Source organism: Macaca thibetana, chromosome X, assembly GCF_024542745.1.
Source record: "Macaca thibetana thibetana isolate TM-01 chromosome X, ASM2454274v1, whole genome shotgun sequence".
In the NCBI taxonomy this organism is placed as follows: Eukaryota; Metazoa; Chordata; class Mammalia; order Primates; family Cercopithecidae; genus Macaca; species Macaca thibetana.
The window spans coordinates 47,724,585-47,745,815 of record NC_065598.1 but is presented as its reverse complement, the minus strand read 5'-3'; the positions used below and the strand labels follow the sequence as shown (position 1 = coordinate 47,745,815).

The window sequence follows — 21,231 nt, the reverse complement described above, 5'->3', positions numbered from 1 at the left end:
GCAGAAGAGGGTCAGGCAAAGAAGCAGGGGATGCCCAAGGCCAAGTGTGAGCTGTCACAACCACCAGAGGGAGAGGGTGCCAGGAAGGAGGTTGTGGGGCTCCAGGAGCAGCAGAGGTTCCCCAGATCTGTGATCATGCCCTGCCTGGCACTGCAGGAAGAGGTGGCTGCCACCCAGGTCAGTGTGGACGTACCTTTACCTGTGTCTCAGAGGAAACAAATTCTATTTTATCCCAATATAGTTCTGTATTACACAAATGTAACATTCGGCTACTAAATATCGAGAGCCTTATCCTCCATGCAAATAGAGGAGAGGATACCCTGAAAGAGACGCTGAAGGATTTGATTTTTCTTTCTCCCTGGGAAGATGGGATCCATAAGTTGGGTCCCCCAGCCCACAAGACAGGTGCAAGGAAGGGTGGCTGGAAGATTGTGAGTCATGACAGGGAACATTTTTCCTCAGGTTCCTTGGGTATATAAAGCTCCCGACTATCTGTCTATCATGGACAGAAAAAGAGTGAATGTGGTCCCCTCTCCACAAATGTGTTTCTCTCCTTCATTATTACTGTGAAGGGCTGAAGGTCCATCAAGTTCTGATACATTACTTTGGTTTGTCTGTCTGTCTGTTTTTGAGATGGAGTCTCATTCTGTCACCCAGGCTGGAATGCAGTGGCGAGATCTCGGCTCACTGCAACCTCTGCCTACCAGGTTCAAGCGACTCTGCTGCCTCAGCCTCCCGAGTAGCTGGGATTACAGGCGCCTGCCACCATGCCCAGCTAATTTTTGTATTTTTAGTAGAGACGGGGTTTCACTGTGTTAGCCAGGATGGTAAAAGAAAGGACGTATACATTTTCCAGAGCTGAGCAGTTCACTGCAAAAATCACCAGAACTGCCTTTTTCTCCAAAAATATTAGCCATAAGCTATTCTACTACTGGTTCTTTTAGTCCTTCCCTCTATTCCAAATCCTCAAATTGTCCTTTTCCTTATTGGAATAATTTTCCTCTGCCCAGATCTGGGTCCTCCACAACACTTAACACTGTCTTCGAGTGTGTGAATTCCCATTACTTTAGCTCAGGTTCCCAAGGAAACAGGCTTTGGGCCATACAGGACACCTCTAGACAGACTATACTGAGAAACCATGCTTGGAACGGTGCATGGGGAGAGGAGAGGGAATTTACGTACCTGGCTCTCACTCCTGGTTCTTTTTCTTATTGGTCAAAATTTACCCCACCAGCACAAACTCTTCCACACTTCCAGATTGCATCACCTGCCCCTTTGGCAGCTGTCTGGGAAGCCAGATCCCACACTTTGAAGTGTTTCATACAATCCAAAAGTGGTAGCAGAGGCCAGGCTTGGTGGCTCATGCCTCTAATCCTAGCACTTTGGGAGGCCAAGGCGGGAGGATCATGAGGTCAGGAGTTCAATACTAGCCTGGCGAGCATGGTGAAACCCTGTCTCTACTAAAAATAAAAAATTGGCCCAGCATGGTGGCACGAGCCTGCAATCTCAGCTACTTGGGAGGCTGAGGCAGGAGAATTGCTTGACTCTGGGAGGCAGAGCTTTCAGCGAGCTGAGATCACACCACTGCATTTCAGCCTGGGCGACAGAGCAAGACTCTGTCTCAAAAACAAAACAAAACAAAACAATCAAAAAGGTGGTAGCAGAAACCAGAAAGTCCAGGTATGTAGGTAATTGGCCTGGTTGTACAGCAGCAGCCAAGTGTGAAAACTAAATACTCCCAGGCAAGTCCAAAGTTCACCAAGTAATTGGAGTACCCATCTCTGTCAGTTAATTGCCTTTATCTGAAGGAAAAATAAAACTCATATCTCTATGACAAGCAGGTGCTTACAGCTTGGAGCAAGTCACCTAGGCTAAAGTCGGCTGGTGACAGGGAGACCGGGACATCATCTTCCTTGATTTCCTTGATGTTCTTATTTCAAAGAGACGGCTCCAAGGCCCTGAAGAAAGACATTTCTAGGGACCAGGCATGGTGGCTCACATCCGTAATCCCAACACTTTGGGAGGCTGAGGCTGGAGGATCACTTGAGGCCTGGAGTTCAAGTTCAAGGCATTCCTGGGTTATAGGGTGGATAGAGGCTTACAGATCAAAGCAAGAATTTACAAATACAAATTTTCTCAAGAAAATGCTCTAAGGAAAGTGAAATGGGGAAAGGTCTCTTCTTGCCCTTTTGGCAACAGGAAAATCTCAATTTTATGTTTAGTTACCCTTACAATTTCCCCCTATTGTTATTCTTTTATAGTAACACTGCAATTTTCTAAGTATCTTCACTGCTGTTTTTATCTTTCTCTGCATAATTTACAGCCACCTAGATATTCAACAAGTCCATAGTAATATGCAAAGCAAATCAATGATCAGGATTATAATAGAATGATTTTTTTTTTTTTTCGTGACAGAGTTTCCTTCTCGTTGCCCAGGCTGGAGTGCAATGGCACGATGTCGGCTCACTGCAACCTCTGTCTCCTGAGTTCAAGCAATTCTCCTGCTTCAGCCTCCCGAGTAGCTGGGATTACAGGCATGTGCCACCAGGCCCAGCTAATTTTGTATTTTTTGTAGAGATGGGGTTTCACCATGTTAGCCAGGCTGAACTTGAACTCCTCACCCCAGGTGATCCACCCACCTCGGCCTCCCAAACTGTTAGAATTACAGACGCAAGTCACCAGGCTCGGCCTAGAATGAGTTTTAAAATTCAGTATAATACTCACCTTGTCCGGGGGCGGGGCGACCTTTCAACACATCATACTGGTTAATTGTGTCAAAGTCAAAATAAATTATAGAGACAAATCCCTAAATCAAATGCTGTATTCGGGAATCACAAAATTGCAATTCAGGGCATACACACGGACTAGGGTGGTCTTCAGTATATCCAACAAACAAAGAGAAGTTGGAAGTTTTATTAGAAAGAAAAATGTTACATATTGTTTTGGAATGAGGCTCATTGGCCCTGGAGAAGCTGGTTCATTCGCACAATCAGCTTTCACATTCCCTGTTTTGATCAACATCTTTCTTTGAAAACCTCACTGATCAGCCATCTTAAAGTGAGGCTTCATTGTCACTCCATGCCAGGATGGACCTGGGCCGGTTGTCTTTGTCCCATGTCAAGGGAAAGGTAAGAGATTCTGTATCAGGGACATGGGCCACATTTGAGACACAAAGAGGTCAGAAGGGGAAAAAAATCAGGCATGTTTGTCTGGAGTTCAGTATCAAGTTCCATCTTGTTAGTTCCATCTGTATTAGCAATCATCTTGAAGCACTAGGCCAACATTACCCTGTTGGGAGAACTGGCTTAACAAATATTAGGCAACAAGAAGGGAGCTCAAAGATCATAATACAAAAATAATTAGCAATTGTTTTGTTTTATTTCATTTTATTTTACTTTATTTTTATGTTTATTAATGTATTGCAATGGATTCTTGCTATGTTGTCCAGGATGAATGCAGCGGCATGATCCCAGCTCACTGGAACCAACATCTCCCAGATTCAAGCGGTTCTCCTGCCTCAGTTTCCAGGGTAGCTGGCAATACAGGTGCTCACCACTACACTCGGCTAATTTTTGTATTTTCAGTAGAGACGTGGTTTCACCATGTTGGCCAGGCTGGTCTCAAACTCATGACTTTAAGTGACCTACGCATCCCAATGTGCTCGGATTACAGGCATGAGCCATCGCGCCCAGCACTTTGGGAGGCCAAGGCCAGTGGATCACGAGGTCAGGAGATTGAGACCATCCTGGCTAACACAGTGAAACCCCGTCTCTACTAAAAATACAAAAATTAGCTGGGCATGGTGGCAGGCGCCTGTAATCCCAGCTACTCGGGAGGCTGAGGCAGCAGAATCGCTTGAACCTGGTAGGCAGAGGTTGCAGTGAGCCGAGATCTCGCCACTGCATTCCAGCCTGGGTGACAGAATGAGACTCCATCTCAAAAACAGACAGACAGACAAACCAAAGTAATGTATCAGAACTTGATGGACCTTCAGCCCTTCACAGTAATAATGAAGGAGAGAAACACATTTGTGGAGAGGGGACCACATTCACTCTTTTTCTGTCCATGATAGACAGATAGTCGGGAGCTTTATATACCCAAGGAACCTGAGGAAAAATGTTCCCTGTCATGACTCACAATCTTCCAGCCACCCTTCCTTGCACCTGTCTTGTGGGCTGGGGGACCCAACTTATGGATCCCATCTTCCCAGGGAGAAAGAAAAATCAAATCCTTCAGCGTCTCTTTCAGGGTATCCTCTCCTCTATTTGCATGGAGGATAAGGCTCTCGATATTTAGTAGCCGAATGTTACATTTGTGTAATACAGAACTATATTGGGATAAAATAGAATTTGTTTCCTCTGAGACACAGGTAAAGGTACGTCCACACTGACCTGGGTGGCAGCCACCTCTTCCTGCAGTGCCAGGCAGGGCATGATCACAGATCTGGGGAACCTCTGCTGCTCCTGGAGCCCCACAACCTCCTTCCTGGCACCCTCTCCCTCTGGTGGTTGTGACAGCTCACACTTGGCCTTGGGCATCCCCTGCTTCTTTGCCTGACCCTCTTCTGCCCACACTGCATATCTCTGTCTCCCACTGTCCCCACTATGACCACGATTGCCTCTCCCTCCCTGCACTCTCCCTCTCTAAGGGCTTGTTCAATTCTCCCTCCCTCCATCACACACACCTGTCCTCCTTAATGTTTCTGACGTCGGTGAGCTCCAAACTCAGCCCCTCCTGCACCTGCCAGCTGTAGGACCTGTGACAAGATGCCTACCATCTGTCTGGGACTCCGTCTCTCATCTATCATATAGGCATAATGATGATAGTGTCCTCCTTCCAAGGCTGGGGAGAACCAGGAGGCCAAGGTGATGGGTTGTGGACAGTCAAAACAGCTCTGATCCTGCCTCCACCTGGGGCTGGTGTTTCAAGTCTGTTGTGTGTGAATGCAGCCTTAATGTCTCCAATCACACACAGCGATTTGTTCTAAAATAGACTCCCCTCTGCCCTTCCCTTCCCCACAACTGTTTCCCCTCTGCACCGTGCAGTGGTACCTGTGAGAAAGAACTGACGCATTCCCAAATCATCGTCCCCACCCCAGCCCCCAGGCCCTTGGTTGGTGAGACCCTTGATGGGCAGTCTCATGCTTCTGTCCAGGGGACTTTCCCACCGTTGCTCCCCTGCATGGAGACTAAGTGGACTCTTCTATTCCCTTCCATCACAGGGTGTACAGTGCACGCATCTTCCTCATTCCTCCACGTTCCCCAGATGACGATTTCATCTGTGTCTCCTCCCACATACTCCCAAATGGATGGTCCCAGATCTTTAACTTGAAAATTGTTCAGAGAGCGAAGGCCAAGATGCCCAACCACCTGCTGCAGAATCCTGCTCCAGGACTGAAGTGTATGGTCTCTATCAAAATAAAAACTGGAGGCCAGGCACGGCGGCTCAAGCCTGTAATCCTAGTACTTTAGGAGACGAAGGTGGGAGGATCGCTTGAGCCCAGGAGTTCAAGGCTGCATTGAGCTATGATCACGCCACTGCACTCCAGCCTGGACAGAGCAAGACCCCGTCTCTAGAAACCAACCAACCAACCAACCAACTGGAAACATCCTCCTCTAGAATGGTGGTCAGGAACATCTGCCTGCCTTCTTTCCCTGATGTCTCTCCAGCACCTAGAACAGCGCTCAGCACGAGGACGCACTCATTGGTGTTTTGTTGAATAAATGACTCCTTTGCTACAGCAATTCCACTTCTAAGAATCTTTCCTAAAGAAATATTTACACACGTGCACAGACCTGTGTGCACAATAATGAGAGGAGCAAACAATTGGGGAACGTTTGCAAAGGTTTATTAACTGTCAGTAACTGATACACGGGAATTGGATGAGGGGAGTACATGCTGAACAGGAAACGGAGTGAGGGGGGCTTGACCAGGACGCATGGCACTGGGGAAAAGCAGATGGGAGATGCTTATAGTGGTACTTGATGTGACTGTGTGTGTGTGTGTGCGCGCGCGTGAGCGCAGGTGTGTGTGGTGTTATGTGTAAATGCAGAGGAAACTGAAATTAAGCACTCAGAACTGCCCTCAGTAGTCACATCTGGGGAGAGAGGAGGGTAGTGCTGTTCTATGCAGAGAATATCTGACTATACTTGTTTTTTAAGTAGATGCATGGATATACAAACCGAAATACGCGTTAAGCATGTCTTGCTCATCAATGAAAAGGATAATATCTAACAGAATGGCACACTGTAAGACAATACAACGGAAACGCTAACATCGAACTCTTGGCACACTAAGAAAAATGACGCTCAACTTTGCACTGTTGTGAACACTCGCTTTCGCTTGCTATGCACCTGATGACGAGGGGTCCGCAGCCATGCCCATGTTCGTGAAAGGTCACCACGTTCTGCTTCTCATCATGGGCATGTGTCACATCCCTGAGGCTGAGGCAAGAAGAGAGAAGGAAAGTAAGTGGCAGTGAGTTCCCACCGTGTGACAACTCAGTCTCAACTCCTCCTGACCTTTAGACCCTTCACACTCTGATTCTGCCCTACCTCGGGACCTGCACACACCTTCCACGGTTCCTCGAAGAGAACCATCCGCTCATGCCACAGTGACTTCCTCACCTGGTTTATCCATTCCTAGGCTAGAGGAAGGTGTGGCCCACATCTCAGGGCTGACCTGGGGTTTGGGAGCCCACAGCATCCTGGGTAGGGAGGATCCCTGGATATACAGGGCAGGGAGTAGAAAGCTCCCTGCATGGAAGCATGGGAAATCTCATCATTCAGCCTCAATGCTGTACCCTAGAAAATTATGAGAAGGGAATGATTTGGGGAACAAGTGACAAGATGGGATACCGGTACCGTAACAGAATAGCACATCTGCAGGGATGTGGGGGATGAGCCGAAGGTTCACTTACGGAGTTACTCGTCGTCTTCCTCAGGGTCGCTGATCTCTTCATAAATCACCAGCTGCTTTCTCTCACGCAGTCTGTGGGTCCAGGCATGTTTCCCCCTTTTGGGTCCTATGATGGAGAAGAGTTGGAAGATGAGGGTTGGGTAGGTTGAAGAGTGTTGGCTCTGTTTTCTCAAAAACAGGAGATGCCTCCCTGCTCCCAAGTGCCCATGGGCCTTCTTTACCCAGTTTTTCACATTCTCTGGCTAGAGAGGCTGAGACCTTAGACCCACACCAATACAGGCCAAATGCCAATTAAAGTTTTAGCTTCTGGCTCCTTCCGTTGTGAGGTTTAAATTCCCAACATCTTCACTTACGGGAACGCTGACCCATACCTCCTTTCATTCTGCACGTATTTGTTAAGGGCAGACAGGCATACCTTGTTTAATGGCACCTCATTTTCATAGTGCTTCGCAGATACAGCATTTTCTTTTTTTAGAAATTTTCACCAATTTTACACTTTTCCATTACTATTATATCTGTTAAGGTGATTTGTGATCAGTGAGCTTTGATGTTATCATTGCAATTGTCTTTTAGTCTTTTAAAATAATTTTTGTTCTTTATTTTTTGGGTACACAGTAGGTGTATATACTTACGCGGTACGTGAGATGTTTTGATATGTGCATGCAATGCGTAATAATCACATGATGGAAAATAGGGTACTCATCCCCTCAACCATTTATTCCTGTGTTACAAACAATCCAATTACACTCTTTTAGTTATTTTTAAACATACGATTATTATTGACTATAGTCATCCTGTTGTGTGTAAATGCTTTGGGGGTACTAGGAACTGCGCCCACAGAAGATGACGAACGTAACCGATCAATGTTGTGTGTGGTCTGACTGCTCCACGGATGAGCTCTTCCCTGCCTCTCTTCCTTTTCTTGGGCCTCCCTATTTCCTGAGACATAGCAATACTGAAATTAGGACAGTGAACAACCCTACAATGGCCGCTAAGTGTTCAAATGAAAGGAAGAGTCGCATGTCTCTCACTTTAAATCAGAAGCTAGAAATGGCTAAGCTGAGTGAGGAAGGCATGCGGAAAGCCAAGACAGGCTGAAAGCTCCGCCTCTTGCACCAAACAGCCAAGCCGTGAATGCAAAGGAAAAGTTCTTGAAGGAAATAATAGTATACACTGCAAAGGAAAAGTTCTTGAAGAAAATAATAATACTAATACTCCAGTGAACACAAGAATAAGAAAGCAAAACTGCGTTACTGCTGAAATAGAGAAAGTTTGAGTGGTCAGGATAGAAGATGAAACCAGCCACAACACTCCCTTAAGCCAGAGTCTAATTCAGAGCAAGACCCAAACTCTCTTCCAGTCCATGAAAGCTGAGAGAGGTGAAGAAGCTACAGAGGAAACGTGTGAAACTAGCAGAGGTTGGTTTGTGAGGTTTAAGGAAAGAAGCCGTCTCCATAACATAAAAGTGCAAGGTGTAGCAGCAAACCCTGATGGAGAGGCTGCAGCAACTTATCCAGAAGATCTAGCTAAGATCACTGTTGAAGGTGGCTACACTAAACAACAGTTTTTCAATATAGATAAAATAGCCTTCTATTGGAAGGTGACGCCATCTAAAACTTTCATAGCTAGAGAGGATTGACTCCAACTTTGAAAGAAGTTCTACTGTGGGTAAAATGCTATCCAATAGCATCACATACTACAGAGATGTGCTTCACGAAAGGGAGAGCTAATCGATGTGGCAAATTTCATTGTCGTCTTCTTTTAAGAAACTGCCACAGCCACTCCACCCTTCAGCAACCACCACCTTGATCAGCCAGCAGCCATCAACACCGAGGCAAGACCCTCCACCAGCAAAAAGAGTGTGACTCACTGAAGGCTCAGAAGATTGTTAGCATCTTTAACAATGAATTATTTTAAAATTAAGGTATGTACATTTTTAGACATAACGCTATTGCACACTTAGTAGACTACACTGTGGTGTAAACATAATGTTTTTATGCACTGCCAAACAAAAAAACAACGTGTGTGACTCACTTTAGTGTAGTGGTCTGGAACCGAACCTGCAACATCTCTGAAGTACACCTGTACTGGGTATCAGGCATTGAGCTGAATAAGCTATGATCCCAGGTTATCACAGACAGAATTGCTTGAGCACCTTTCATGTCATCAGGCTTTCTATATTTAATTTAATACCTCCAAACAATCTATTAACTATGATTCTTTATTTCCATCTTAGGGACTAGGAATCTGGAGCTGAGAAAATTTGGAAGACTTGCCCCAAGTCACGTGGTTTTTTTATACGGACGTCAACTCCAGTCTGTGTCTCTGGAAGTCATGTCTAACATCTCATCTGGAGCTGGGCGAGCTCATCAGCCCAGCCTGGACCCAGGCTTGTCTGGGATCCATGCCACACACCCAGTCCCCACACCTGAACATAGCCAGGGAAGCCAGAGGGGTTGTTCCCGAATTGTTTCCTCTTACCAGAGGTCTTGTTAATCTTCTCAGAGGTACTTGGTTTTCCCGGGGGGCACGGCTGTTTCCCATCGTTCTGTGGGCCAGATGCTTCTGGCACTCCCTTCGAATCGTTGCCTTCCTCTGCTGGCTTCTTGAGCATGATCTTTATAATGTGAAGGTCACAGATAAAACAGTATCAGTCACATTTCTATAGTGCTTTAGAGCTTACAAAGCGTCTTCACACGCATTACCTTAATCAATGTTCTCAACAACGCTGGGAGAGTTACACTTACCTAAATAAGGAGAAACCTGGGAGGTTAGAAGGGAAAGGAATGGCCTAAATGAATGGGGTGGAATTCCAGGGCTAGAATGCTTATCTTCACACTCTTTCAAGACTGACATTTGTGCAAACAGCAGAAATCTCCATGTAATTGAGAGTGTGGTGTACAGAAGTTTTGTAGAATAGCATTCTAAGAATTCACAAGGTCTACAAAAGGAAGAGCTTCTATAAAATACAAGGGATCCCAATATAAGCTTGTAGACTGCTGCTGGGAGAGTAAATGTAAAGACATAGAGAGGGGACAAAACGCTGCTGGGAAAGATGATGTGGGGCGATGAATACTGGGAAGAGAGAGGGAAAGAAATGGTTTGCTGAAATTAATCCAGACATCAAAGAAAGCAGTACCAGATATGGCATACCACCCTACCGAGGCACCAACATTGAATGTGGAATTCAGTGAGGTGGTACCCATACCAATTCTGCTTGCATTGGGATGTGTCACTGACCAACAATATTAAGCTACTCTTTTATTTTTGTGTTTTTGTTTTGTTTTGATTTTGTTTTTGTTCTGGTTTTTGAAACGGAGACTTGCTCCGTCGCCTGGCTAGAGTGCAGTGGCGTGATTTCTGCTCACTGCAATCTCCCCCTCCCCCGGTTCAAGTGATTCCCCTGCCTCAGCCTCCCGAGTAGCTGGGACTATAGGCAGGCATCACCACGCCCCGCTAAGTTTTGTGTTTTTAGTAGAGATAAGGTTTCACCATGTCGGCCAGGATGGTCTCAATTTCTTGACCTTGTGATCTGCCTGCCTCGGCCTCCCAAAGTAAGGCTCACGACTGGCATTACAATGCCATGAACAATACACGATTTTACATGAACAATATTTTACATGAACAATACATGTAAAATAGGCTAAGGGAAAGTCCTCTCTGAGCTTGTAAACACTGTTTAAATGTAATAATAATAACAATATCTTTCTGGATACTTCTTTGAATTCGGTCTCCACACTGGCAACCCAACTCCCAGATCCCTTTACCCTCTAAACCAGACTTGAATCTGCACTTGTGGGGTCACTCATTCAGGGGCCTCCGAGGGATCCCCTGGGCTGGGACTGGGGCTTCCCAGATGCCCCAGGTGCAGACAAGGCACTCAAGGAGCTCACAGTAGGGAGGGGTCAACAGTCAAAGCGATTCCTAAGCCATGCAAACGGCCCGGTAACAGAGCAGAGGCCAGCTGGTCCTTCCTGTTGCGAGAGTGGGTGTCTCAACAGAAGCACCAGCAGGCCCTATGGGGTAAAGCCCTAGTGAGCAACATCTGAACTTCATAAACAAATGCAAACGTGAATGAGCTTTAAATGGCTTGGAGTTCTGGATTAGACTACCCCTGTCACTGCGCCTCAGGAAAATTCTTTAACATCTCTGTACCGGATAGCCTCATTTTATTATTATGCTGCTGATAACCATGATCTAAAACATGGACTGTGATTCTTTACTTCCATTGCATGGACCAGGAATCTGGAGCTCAGAGAACTTAGAAGATTTGCGCCAAGTCACATGGCTTTTATATGGATGACAACTGAAGTGTGTGACTCATTATTATTTGGAGATAATAACAGAAACAACGTCATAGAGGTCTTCTTATGGATTAAATTAATTCATCCATGTGAACTGCTTAAAGTAGTATCTGGCATCACTATGAAAACAAAAGAAGTATTAAGGATGACAACTCTTAGTATTATCAAGCCGTCGATGCTAACATCAGGTGTTGTGATAGACATGGGGAGAAGGAGGCAATGAGGGCATTTTTGATATTCCCCCACTCTTACCTGTATTCACATCCGTGGAGAGACAAAGGTTCTCTGGTCCTTTAGATTTGAGAGATACTCACCTTTGGGAAGATTCTCTGGAACCTGCCGAAAGTCGTCTGAGGACGTTCAACTGAAAGAGAATACATCAGAATTTTAATTTGTTGGGAAAGATTTCCAAACTCTAGAGAGACTTCTGTCGCATCAGGGCATTCTGCAGCAGAGGGTTATGAGTCCACTCATTGTTGAGGAGTTATTTGAGATTTGCTTCTGAATTACGTTTAGTAATGGTTGGTTCACTTATCTGTGGCATCAGTTCAGAATTTTCCATCTCATAGTTTATCAAATGGGGGTTAAACCCCATCACAGTCTCACCTTATTCCATTACATATCTTTCACTTTCTCCCAGATAATTAAAATGATTTGTTGGGAAACTGAACTGTATCCACTCAAGATGTGCAACAACTAAAAATCACTGTACACTTCAAATGGGTGAAGTGTACATACCATAAGTACGTCAATTAAGCTGTTAAATGTGTGATGAACCGTGGATGATTTAGTCCAGTGGCTCTGAAATATTTTCAGTATAAAGACACTCCTTTAAAGTCAAAAGCTTGGCAGATACTCAAGCACTGGATTTTCAGACCTCTTGTAGTGATTGTGGGAGATTGTAGAATCTGGCCTGTTTGTTGGGAAGTAATAGGTCTATTGGAGACAGTTTGGACATTCTGACCTTGTCTTATGATTGCATTGTCAGAGCAGAAGAGCAAGTAAACACATATGTCCCCTTTATATTCCTGAAATGCACAAAGCTCTCTACGCAAGAACCTGTCTTTTTTTTCACATACTGTTGTCTCCGCTCACTGACAAGTGGGAAAGCTCTCTGTGTTGGATGAGGGATCACTCTTTCAAACTCACTTCCAAGCTCATCACGGAGAATTGGGGTTGTTTGGGAATGAGAAGACTATTTGGTTTTAATAAAATACAGAGAAACAGCGATCTTTATTATGTCATGTGTTCATCACCCTCTCTCTTAAGATATTTATCCAGTATCTATATGCTGTTAATGAAACAAACTCTGGAAGTTTTTGGCGGATCTACACTTTTAACATTTTCTTTTTGTTTTTCACTTTTAATATTTTCTTAACTGTCCTTTGATTCATTAACAGTGTTTAGCAAGAACAACAAGTCCTTTAAAAAAGAAATATTTCAAACACACAGAAAAGTATGGGGAATAATATTGAGTTCAGTCGCATCTCAACATTACCCCATGACTATGTTAGGACTGATTTATTTATTCAGAATATTAGAAACACTGTAAACGGGCTGGGTGCAGTAGCTCACACCTGTGATCCCAGCACTTTGGGAGGCTGAGGCGGGTGGATCACCTGAGGTCAGGAGTTTGAGACCAGCCTGGCCAACATGGTGAAACCCCGTCTCTACTAAAAATACAAAAATTAGTTGGGCATGGTGGCGGGCGCCTGTAATCCCATCTACTCAGGAGGCTGAGGCAGGAGAATCGCTTGAACCCAGGAGGCAGAGGTTGTAGTGGGCTGAGACTGTGCCGCTGCACTCCAGCCTGGGCAACAAGAGCAAATCTCCAGTTCAAAACAAAAACAAAAACAAAACAAAACACACTATCAACAAGTCACGGCTGAAGCTGTCCGTGCAGCACTCACCAATCCCTGCCCCCCTCCTTCTCCATTTACAGCCAGTCCCCTCAATTTGATGGCTTTTTATTCACATTCATGTTTTCATGCATTTACCATTTACTTATTATCCATAAAAATACATATTATTGTTTTGCATGTTTTAGAATTTTATGAATGTCCTCTGTAGTTAACTTTCTGTATGCAATTTTGTTTTCACTCAGCCCTGCTGTGTATGAGGGAACAAATGTCTGAGGATCTTTCCCAGGTAGCTGAGCTGAAGAGCAACTGGGCTTGAGGAGACCCTTTCTAGCCCCTTCCCATCTACTCACCCTGATTCCCGCAGTTACGGTCATTATCAGAATCATTCCCCTGGAAGTCTGTGGCCTGTTTATTACGCATGAAAGGTGGGAGGGTGACATTGAAACCTAGAAAGAAGCAAAATGTTTATTCCTTAAGGGACAAACTTAGATCTGGCACGGTGGCTCATGTCTGTCGTACCAGTGCTTTGGGAGGCTGAGGCGGGAGGATTGCTTGAGGCCAGGAGTTCAAGAAGAGCCTGGGTAACATAGAGAGACTCCCATATCTAAAAATATAAAATAAAATTAGTTGGGCATGGTGGCATGTGCCTGTAGCCTCAGCTACTCCATAAGCTGGGCAGGAGGATTGCTTGAGCCCAGGAGTTCGAGGCTGCATTGAGCTATGATTGCGCTACTGCACTCTAGCCCAGGTGACTGATTCAGAGAGAGACAGAGAGAGAGAGAGAGAGAGAGAGAGAGAGAGAGAGAGAAGCCGAAAGGAGGAAGGTAGGGTGGGAGATGTGCTGTGATGCCACAGAGACAGTTGGGCTCATCAGACGCCTACGGGAGAGAAACGTGCAGGATCTAGGTACGAGCTCCACTGTGGCCAGCCCCTGCCCTCAGCCCTGATAGGATACGGAAGAGCAGAACACCCAGAAGCTGCCTTGTGATTTTTCCCTGCACAAAAGGAAAATGTGGGGTACTTTCTGCAGCCTAAGAAGTAGCCTAGGCAGGAAAAGGGATGCTCATGTGTCCCCAGACTTGTCTGTTCCTAGAACTTTCTGTTACCTAGTTTAGTCATGGCCTCATACTTTCTCTTCATATGCACACAGCTGATTTTTCTCCGAGTATTTCATCTTTTCCCACTCTTTCTTAGAGAAGTATTTGGCAATATCATCGAAGGCCTAGGAAAAAAGAAAGAAAGAAATTCTGGCTGTGACTCAGCTAGGCATGTCTGCCATTCAACTGGAGCTGCTTCCTGTGTGCTGGATCTGGGAAGTGGGGATGATAATCCGTCCTGGTTGATGCCATGGCTAACTGAGACAACATGGGGACCTTCCCCAGCTTCTCCCCTGCCACACAGTAGGGCTTTAATACTGCTGACTGGCTCTCTTCCCACCTTGCAGAATGGAGTGAGAGTCACCAAATGTAGTGCACGGCCACAGACTTGTCTCCAGGGATGCTAGGTGATGACAGAGCGAGGGTGGGAGGCTCCCAAGGGTCCAGATCTCCCCCGAGACCCTGCTCCTTGTCCCCAGTACCTCTGTCCTCCCCTCTTCAGAAACCTGGTCACCCTACTCTGTCCCCTGGACCACTGTTCTGTCCCCTCCAGGTCACCTCACCTTGCTTCTCTTCTCTGATGTTTTAGCATCATCCCTGGGTCTCTTTGCAAAGGCGTTGTCTCGATTCATGGCACCGGGAGCAGTCTGACCTGCAAGAGAAACAGCCTGAGTCTTTCCAGTCCTGTGGAGGGAGAAATCAGTGAAGGCCGGCCACACTCAGTCACCTGGAATCAGGTGTTGCATTTCTGCATCCGGGGCTTATCTGTCCGTGAGTAAAGACACGGGGAGAAGTCAGATGAAAACAGGGAGCCAGGGGTCTCTGGGAGAAGTATTGATTGGGGATGACAGGTTCTATGGGCATAGCAGCCTTGAGTCTTTGGGAGGGGATTGGCTAATGTTGTTAGTAGTTTCCCTGGGGCCAGGCTTACCCTGAAAGATGTACAGACCCTTGTCGGGGAGGCAGGGACGTGACTGTGTAATTTTATCCAGTGGGTGCGTTCTGACACCCCCACTCAATAAATAAAGGGAAGGAAGTGAGTCCCGGAGGTAACATGGTCTCTCTGGTGATGGATCTGATCAGGCAGAGGGATGGGGGGTTCTGTTCTGTTGAAGAGAAATGAGCATCGCTAATATGAAAGGATTTAGAGGCTATTACTGGGTTATTGGTAAATTATTAGAAGGAAGAGAGCTAGAATCTCGGAGACTACAAGAGCCCTCCATCACTTAGAGAGAATGGGGGGCATTTCAATTTGCAGCAATCGGCCAGGCTCGGTGGCTCACGCCTGTAATCCCAGCATTTTGGGAGGCCGAGGTGTGCAGATCACTTGAGCCCAGGAGGTCAAGACCAGCCTGGGAAACACAGCAAAACCCCCATCTCTACAAAAACAAACAAACAAAAAAGAAAAACACACAGAAAATTAGCTGGGGGTGGTGGCGCAGGCCTGTAACATCTCAGCCCTTTGGCAGGCCAAGGGGGGCGGATGGCTTGAGTCCACGAGGTTGATACCAGCCTAGCCAACCTAGCGAAACCCTCTACTTAAAAAAAAAAAAAAAAAATTACATAAAAATATTAGTGGGGGCAGGGTGGTGCATGCCTGTAGTCCCGAGGCTGAGGCAAGAGGATCTCTGGAGCCCAGGAGGTCGAGGCCAGCCTGGCCAACATAGCAAAACCCCATTTCTACTAACAACAATAACAACAAAATAATAGCATGGGTGAGGTGGCTCCTGCCTGTAGTTCCAAGGCCGAGGTGGGAGGATCGCTTGAGCCCAGGAGGTCAAGACCAGCCCGGCCAACATAGTGAAGCCCTGTCTCTACTAAAAACAACAACAACAACAACAACAAACTAGCAGGGGTGGAATGGCACACACCTGGAGTCCTGAGGCCAAAGTGGGAGGATCGCTTGAGCCCAGGAGGTTGAGGCCAGCCTGGCCAACATAGTGAAACCCGGTTTCTACTAAAAAAAAAAAAAAAAAGCGTGGGCAGGCTGGTGCCCTTCTGTAGTCCTGCGGCCAAGGCAGAAGGATTGCTTAAGCCCAGGCGGTCTAGGCCAGCCTGGCCAACACAGCAAAGCCGCCTGAACTAAAAAATGAAAAATAAAAAATATTAGTGGGGGCGGGGTGGTGCGTACCTATAGTCCCGAGGCAGAGACACGAGGATTCCTTGAGCCCTGCCGATTGAGGCCAGCCTGGCCAACATGGCGAAACTGTCTCTACTAAAAAAAAATTAAAAAATAAAAAATACTAGTGAGGGCGGGGTGGTGCGTGCCTGTAGTCCCGAGGCCGAGGTGGGAGGATTACTTGAGCCCAGGCAGTCGAGGCCAGCCTGGCCGACATAAAGAATCCCCGTCTCTACTAAAATACAAAAATGAAAAAATATTTCCAGGGGTGGGATGGCACAGGCCTGTAGGCGCGAGGCCGAGGCGGGAGGCTCCTCCATGATGATCGCCCTGAAAGGCATTAGTTGTCTTTCAGTCCTCAAGATTTTGGGAAGCCCAAGCACTTGAGGCCCCTACGGAGACTTCCTCCTTTTCTATCTGCCCCCATTGGCCCATCTAGGGTGTCCCTTCAAGAGAACCTACCTCAGAGACAAAGCAGTGGTGGCGAGGTCGGCAGCAGTTGGTGACAAAGTGTGGCTGGAGGAGGAGAAAATATTCTGTGATGTCACTGCCCCAGGATGATGGACCAATCAGGGCAGTCAGTGAACTCCATCTGGCCAATTAGAAGTCAGAACAGTAGGCGGGACAAGCCAAGCTGACGTGGGGTCTCTCAGTCCAGGCTCCAGGGACAGAACCTTCTCAAAGCGAGGGCAGAGACTCTGATTTTCCCGCCTAAAGCGTCCCCTGGGATTGGCTACTCCAAGTTCAGAGTACCATGCTCTGATTTTCTCTTTAAATTCTTTCAAAATCAGAGTACGCATGGGCTGGTTTTGTCTTGCCATTTTTCCTATCCCCCCCACCACCCCCCGTGGTGCATTTGTTATCCAGTTTTAATAAGCAGTGTATACGAAGCAAGTCGCCATCTCAAATCCTTCCTGTCAGTTTCTAACTTTTTCATGTATGGGATTTTTTCCTAGGAACTCTGTAGTAACGTAAGAAATTTGGGCCGGGCACGGTGGCTCACTCTTGTAATCCCAGCACTTTGAGAGGCCACAGCTAGTGGATTCTTGAACCCGGGAGGCAGAGGTTGCAGTGAGGCACGATCACGCGGTGCACCCCAGCCTGGGCAACAGAGCGATACCCTGTCTTTTATCTCTACAATAAAAAATAATAAATAAAATTAGCGAGGTCGTGTGCCTGTAGTCCCAGTTACTCAGGAGGCTGAGGTAGGAGGATTGCTTAAGCCCAGGAGTACGAGGTTGCAATGAGCCATGATCCGGCCACTGTTGCCTACCTGGGCCACAGAGCAAGATCTTGTCTAAAACAAAAGAAGACAGAGAGAGAGAGAGAGAGAGAGAGAGAAAGAAAGAAAGAAAAAAAGAAAAATTTCAATGAACCAGTCCCAGTGGCTCACGCCTGTAATCCCAACACTTTGAGGGGCTGAGGCAGGAGGTAGTAGGATCACTTGAGGCCAGGAGTTCCAGAACAATCTGGGCTACGTAGTGAGACCCCCACCTCTATTTAAAAAATTTTTTTAAAATAAATTTAAACTAAAAAAACACTTCTATATATTTTTTCTAGAAGACCAAAGAATGAGAAATATGTTTTACCTATTGATATTAATAATATTTGCAATAAGAGTAGTAAAAAGAGTATGTAATTAGGGCCCACTGTGTTCTTCAGGGAGCTCATAAGTCAATTTCTCTAAGAAGTTTCCCCTACCCCCATCTCTGGTACCTCCAACATGTCCCCGTTCCTCTCTGGGCTTTCCATCTACAGCCCTGATCTCTCTAAGATCCTCCCAAAATGACAGCGAGCTCTATTAAGGCAGGGACAGGGCAATGGCCCTTGAGCCCAGCACAAAGCCCTTTATGTGCATCTTCCCATTAATTTTCACAACCTTCTCTTGAGTTAAATACTATTATCATCCCCAGTGTGCAGATGTTGAGACTGAGGCTCAGAGAATTAAGCAGTCTGCTCAAGGTCACATAGTCAGTGGGTGACAGAGCTGGGATTCACCCCCAAGGTGAATTGAGTCCAAAGTCTGTGCTTTGGATGTATGTATTTTTAATGTATACATTAAAATGTATACAATTTTAAATGTATGTATTTATTTTTAATTAAAACCAATTTTTTAAGAGATGGGGTCTTGCTATGTTGCCCCCGCTGATCTGGAAGTAACTCCTGGCCTCAAGCAATCCTCCTGCCTTGGCTTCCCAAAACACTGGGATTACAGGTGTGAACCACCCCACGCCCAGCCTCAAAGTCTGGGCTTTTAATTACTCTTCTATATTGCCTCGACTATTTGTTGAATGAATAAATGCATCTTACAACTGCAAAGGTTCTTTAACATAATTTACATCACTCCTTACAATCACCCCAAATTCCCTCTGGCTGCTGTAACAAGTTACCACAAACTTTGTAGCATAAACAACATAAATTTATTCTCTCACAAGTCTGGAGGCCAGAAATCTGAAATCAGTTTCACTGAGTTGAAATCAAGTTGGTGTCAGCAGGGCTGTACTCTTCTAGAGGCTCTAGGAGAGAATCTGTTCCTTGCCTCTTCCAGCTTCCGGTGATTGCCAGCATTTCTTGGCTTGTGGCTTGATATGGTTTGGCTCTGTGTCTCCACCCAAATCTCATCTCGAATTGCAATCCCCACGGATTAAAAATCCCCATGGGAGCGATTTTCCCCATGCTGTTCTTGTGACAGTGAGTTCTCAGGAGATCTGATGGTTTTATAAGCATCTGGCATTTCCCCTGCTTGCACTTCTGTCTCCAGCCACCATGTGAAGAAAGTCTTTGCTTCCTCTTCACCTTTGGCCATGATTGTTTCCTGAGGCCAAAGAAAGAAGGAAAAATTTCAATGAGGCCATGCAGAACTGTGAGTCAACTAAATCTCTTTCCTTTATAAATTGCCCAGTCTCGGGCAGTTCTTTATAGCAGTGTGAGAACAGACTAATACATGGCTGCATCACTCTAATCTCTATTTCCATGGTCATTGCCTTCATTTGTTTTCTGTTACTATAATGGAATACCACAAACTGGGTAATTTATAAAGGAGAGACGTTTATTTGGTATACAGTTCTAGAGGCTAGGAGTCCAAGAGCATGGCGCTGGCATCTGGTGAGGGTTGTGCCACGGTGGAAGGATGAAAGGTAAAAGCAAGTGCAGGAGACAGACAGAGAAAATGTGGCTAAACTCCCTTTTATAACAAACCCAGTCTCATGATAACTAATCCACTCTTATGACAATGGCATTAATCACTTCCCGACAGCCCCACCTCTTAATAGTGTTACAATGGCAATTACATTTCAGCACAAGTTTTGGTGGGGACATTCAAACCATGGCAGTCATACTGCCTTCTTCTCTTCTGTCTGTGTCAGATCTCCCTGCCTCAATCTGATAAGGACACTCATTATTACATTTAGGGCCCACCCAGATAATCCAGGAGAATCTCCCCCATCTCAGGATCTTTAACATAATTACTTTTTTTTTTTTTTTTTTTTTTTTTGAGACGGAGTCTCACTGTGTCACCCGGGCTGGAGTGCAGTGGTGTGATCTCGGCTCACTGCAACCTCTGCCTCCCGAGTTCAAGCAATTCTCTGCCTCAGCCTCCTGAGTAGCTGGGATTACAGATGCCCACCACCATGCCCAGCTAATTTTTGTATTTTTAGTAGAGATGGGGTTTCACCATCTCGGCCAGGCTGGTCTTGAACTCCTGACCGCGTGACCCACCCACCTCGGCCTCCCAAAGTGCTGGGATTACAGGTGTGAGCCACCACACCTGACCAACATAATCACTTTTTTTGTTGTAAGTTAACACTCACGGGTTCCAGGGGTTACCATGTGGCTATCTTTTGGAGGGACATTGTTCAGTCTACCACAGTTTGCCCTCTGGCCCCCAAGGATTCACATCTCTCCCACATGCAAAATACATGCGCCCCGTCCCCAAATCCTCAAATGTCTCAAACCATGCAACATTCGCTGAAGTCCGACATCTTATCCAAATAAGATCAGCTCAGAAGTACCAAGTCTCCTCATCTAAAACAGATATGGATGAGACTCTGGTTATGAAACATCCTGGGGCAAAATTCTCCTGCTGTGAATTCGTGACACTAGAAAACAAGTTATCTGTTCCAAAAGTACAGTGGCAGGACAGGTGTAGGATAATAGTTACAGATGTTTCCTTTTCAAATGGGAGAAAATGGAAGAAAGGAAGGAGTCGCTGCTTCCAACCATTTTGAAATCTAGCAGGACAAATTCCATTTGGCTTCAAGGACTCAGAAAATTCCTCTGTAGCTTGAAGCTCTCTCCTCTGTCCCATAGCCCTCCTCTCAGAATGTATGTCATAGTGATTCACACCTTTAGACCAGCAGGTCCTTTGTGGATCTTTCCCAGATAATATCATTTCTATTACCAGCTATGGCTGAGCATAGTGGAAGAGCTCCTTGAGTCACGTGCCCAATCTCTTCAGCACTAGCAAACATGGCCCCATTCTTGACTTTCTCTCTAGAGCATACCTTCCTGACAGTGCCTCTCCTAATTTTAGAGTCTTTTGCAATCTTGATAGGCTGAGAATTTCCCAAATCATCAAGTCCTGGATCCTTTTTGCTTAACAGTCCTTTCCTCCGTTTATCTCTTTACTCTCACATTTTATTAAAAGCAGCAAGATGAAATCAGGCCATACCCTTAACACTTTGCTTGCAATACCTCTTTAGGTAAATATCCAAGTACATTGCTTACAATCTGTCTTTTTTTGTTTGTTTGTTTGGGTTTTAGATAAATAACATACATTGCTTGCAATTTCTACTTTCCACATAACTGGAGGACATAAATCAATTAAGTTTTCTACCAGTATGTAACTAGAATTGCCTTTCCTCTAGTTTCCAATAACATACTCCTCATTTCCTTCTGAGCCTTTACTAATGGCACCTTTTTTGGGAGGGGGA

At 45.8% G+C, this 21,231-nt stretch overlaps 1 protein-coding gene across 1 annotated transcript; it reads right to left on the bottom strand.

Annotated features, from left to right (window-relative positions):
- Positions 1-5,832: 5,832 nt before the first annotated feature.
- LOC126945639 (putative protein SSX6) lies at positions 5,833-16,831 on the bottom strand. The gene is given in 9 exon segments (XM_050775734.1): positions 5,833-6,443; positions 6,920-7,024; positions 9,400-9,535; positions 11,537-11,586; positions 13,435-13,530; positions 14,191-14,242; positions 14,244-14,306; positions 14,745-14,833; positions 16,763-16,831. Coding segments are annotated over 7 exon segments (567 nt in total). The 5' UTR covers positions 14,814-14,833; positions 16,763-16,831; the 3' UTR covers positions 5,833-6,443; positions 6,920-6,923.
- Positions 16,832-21,231: the final 4,400 nt, after the last annotated feature.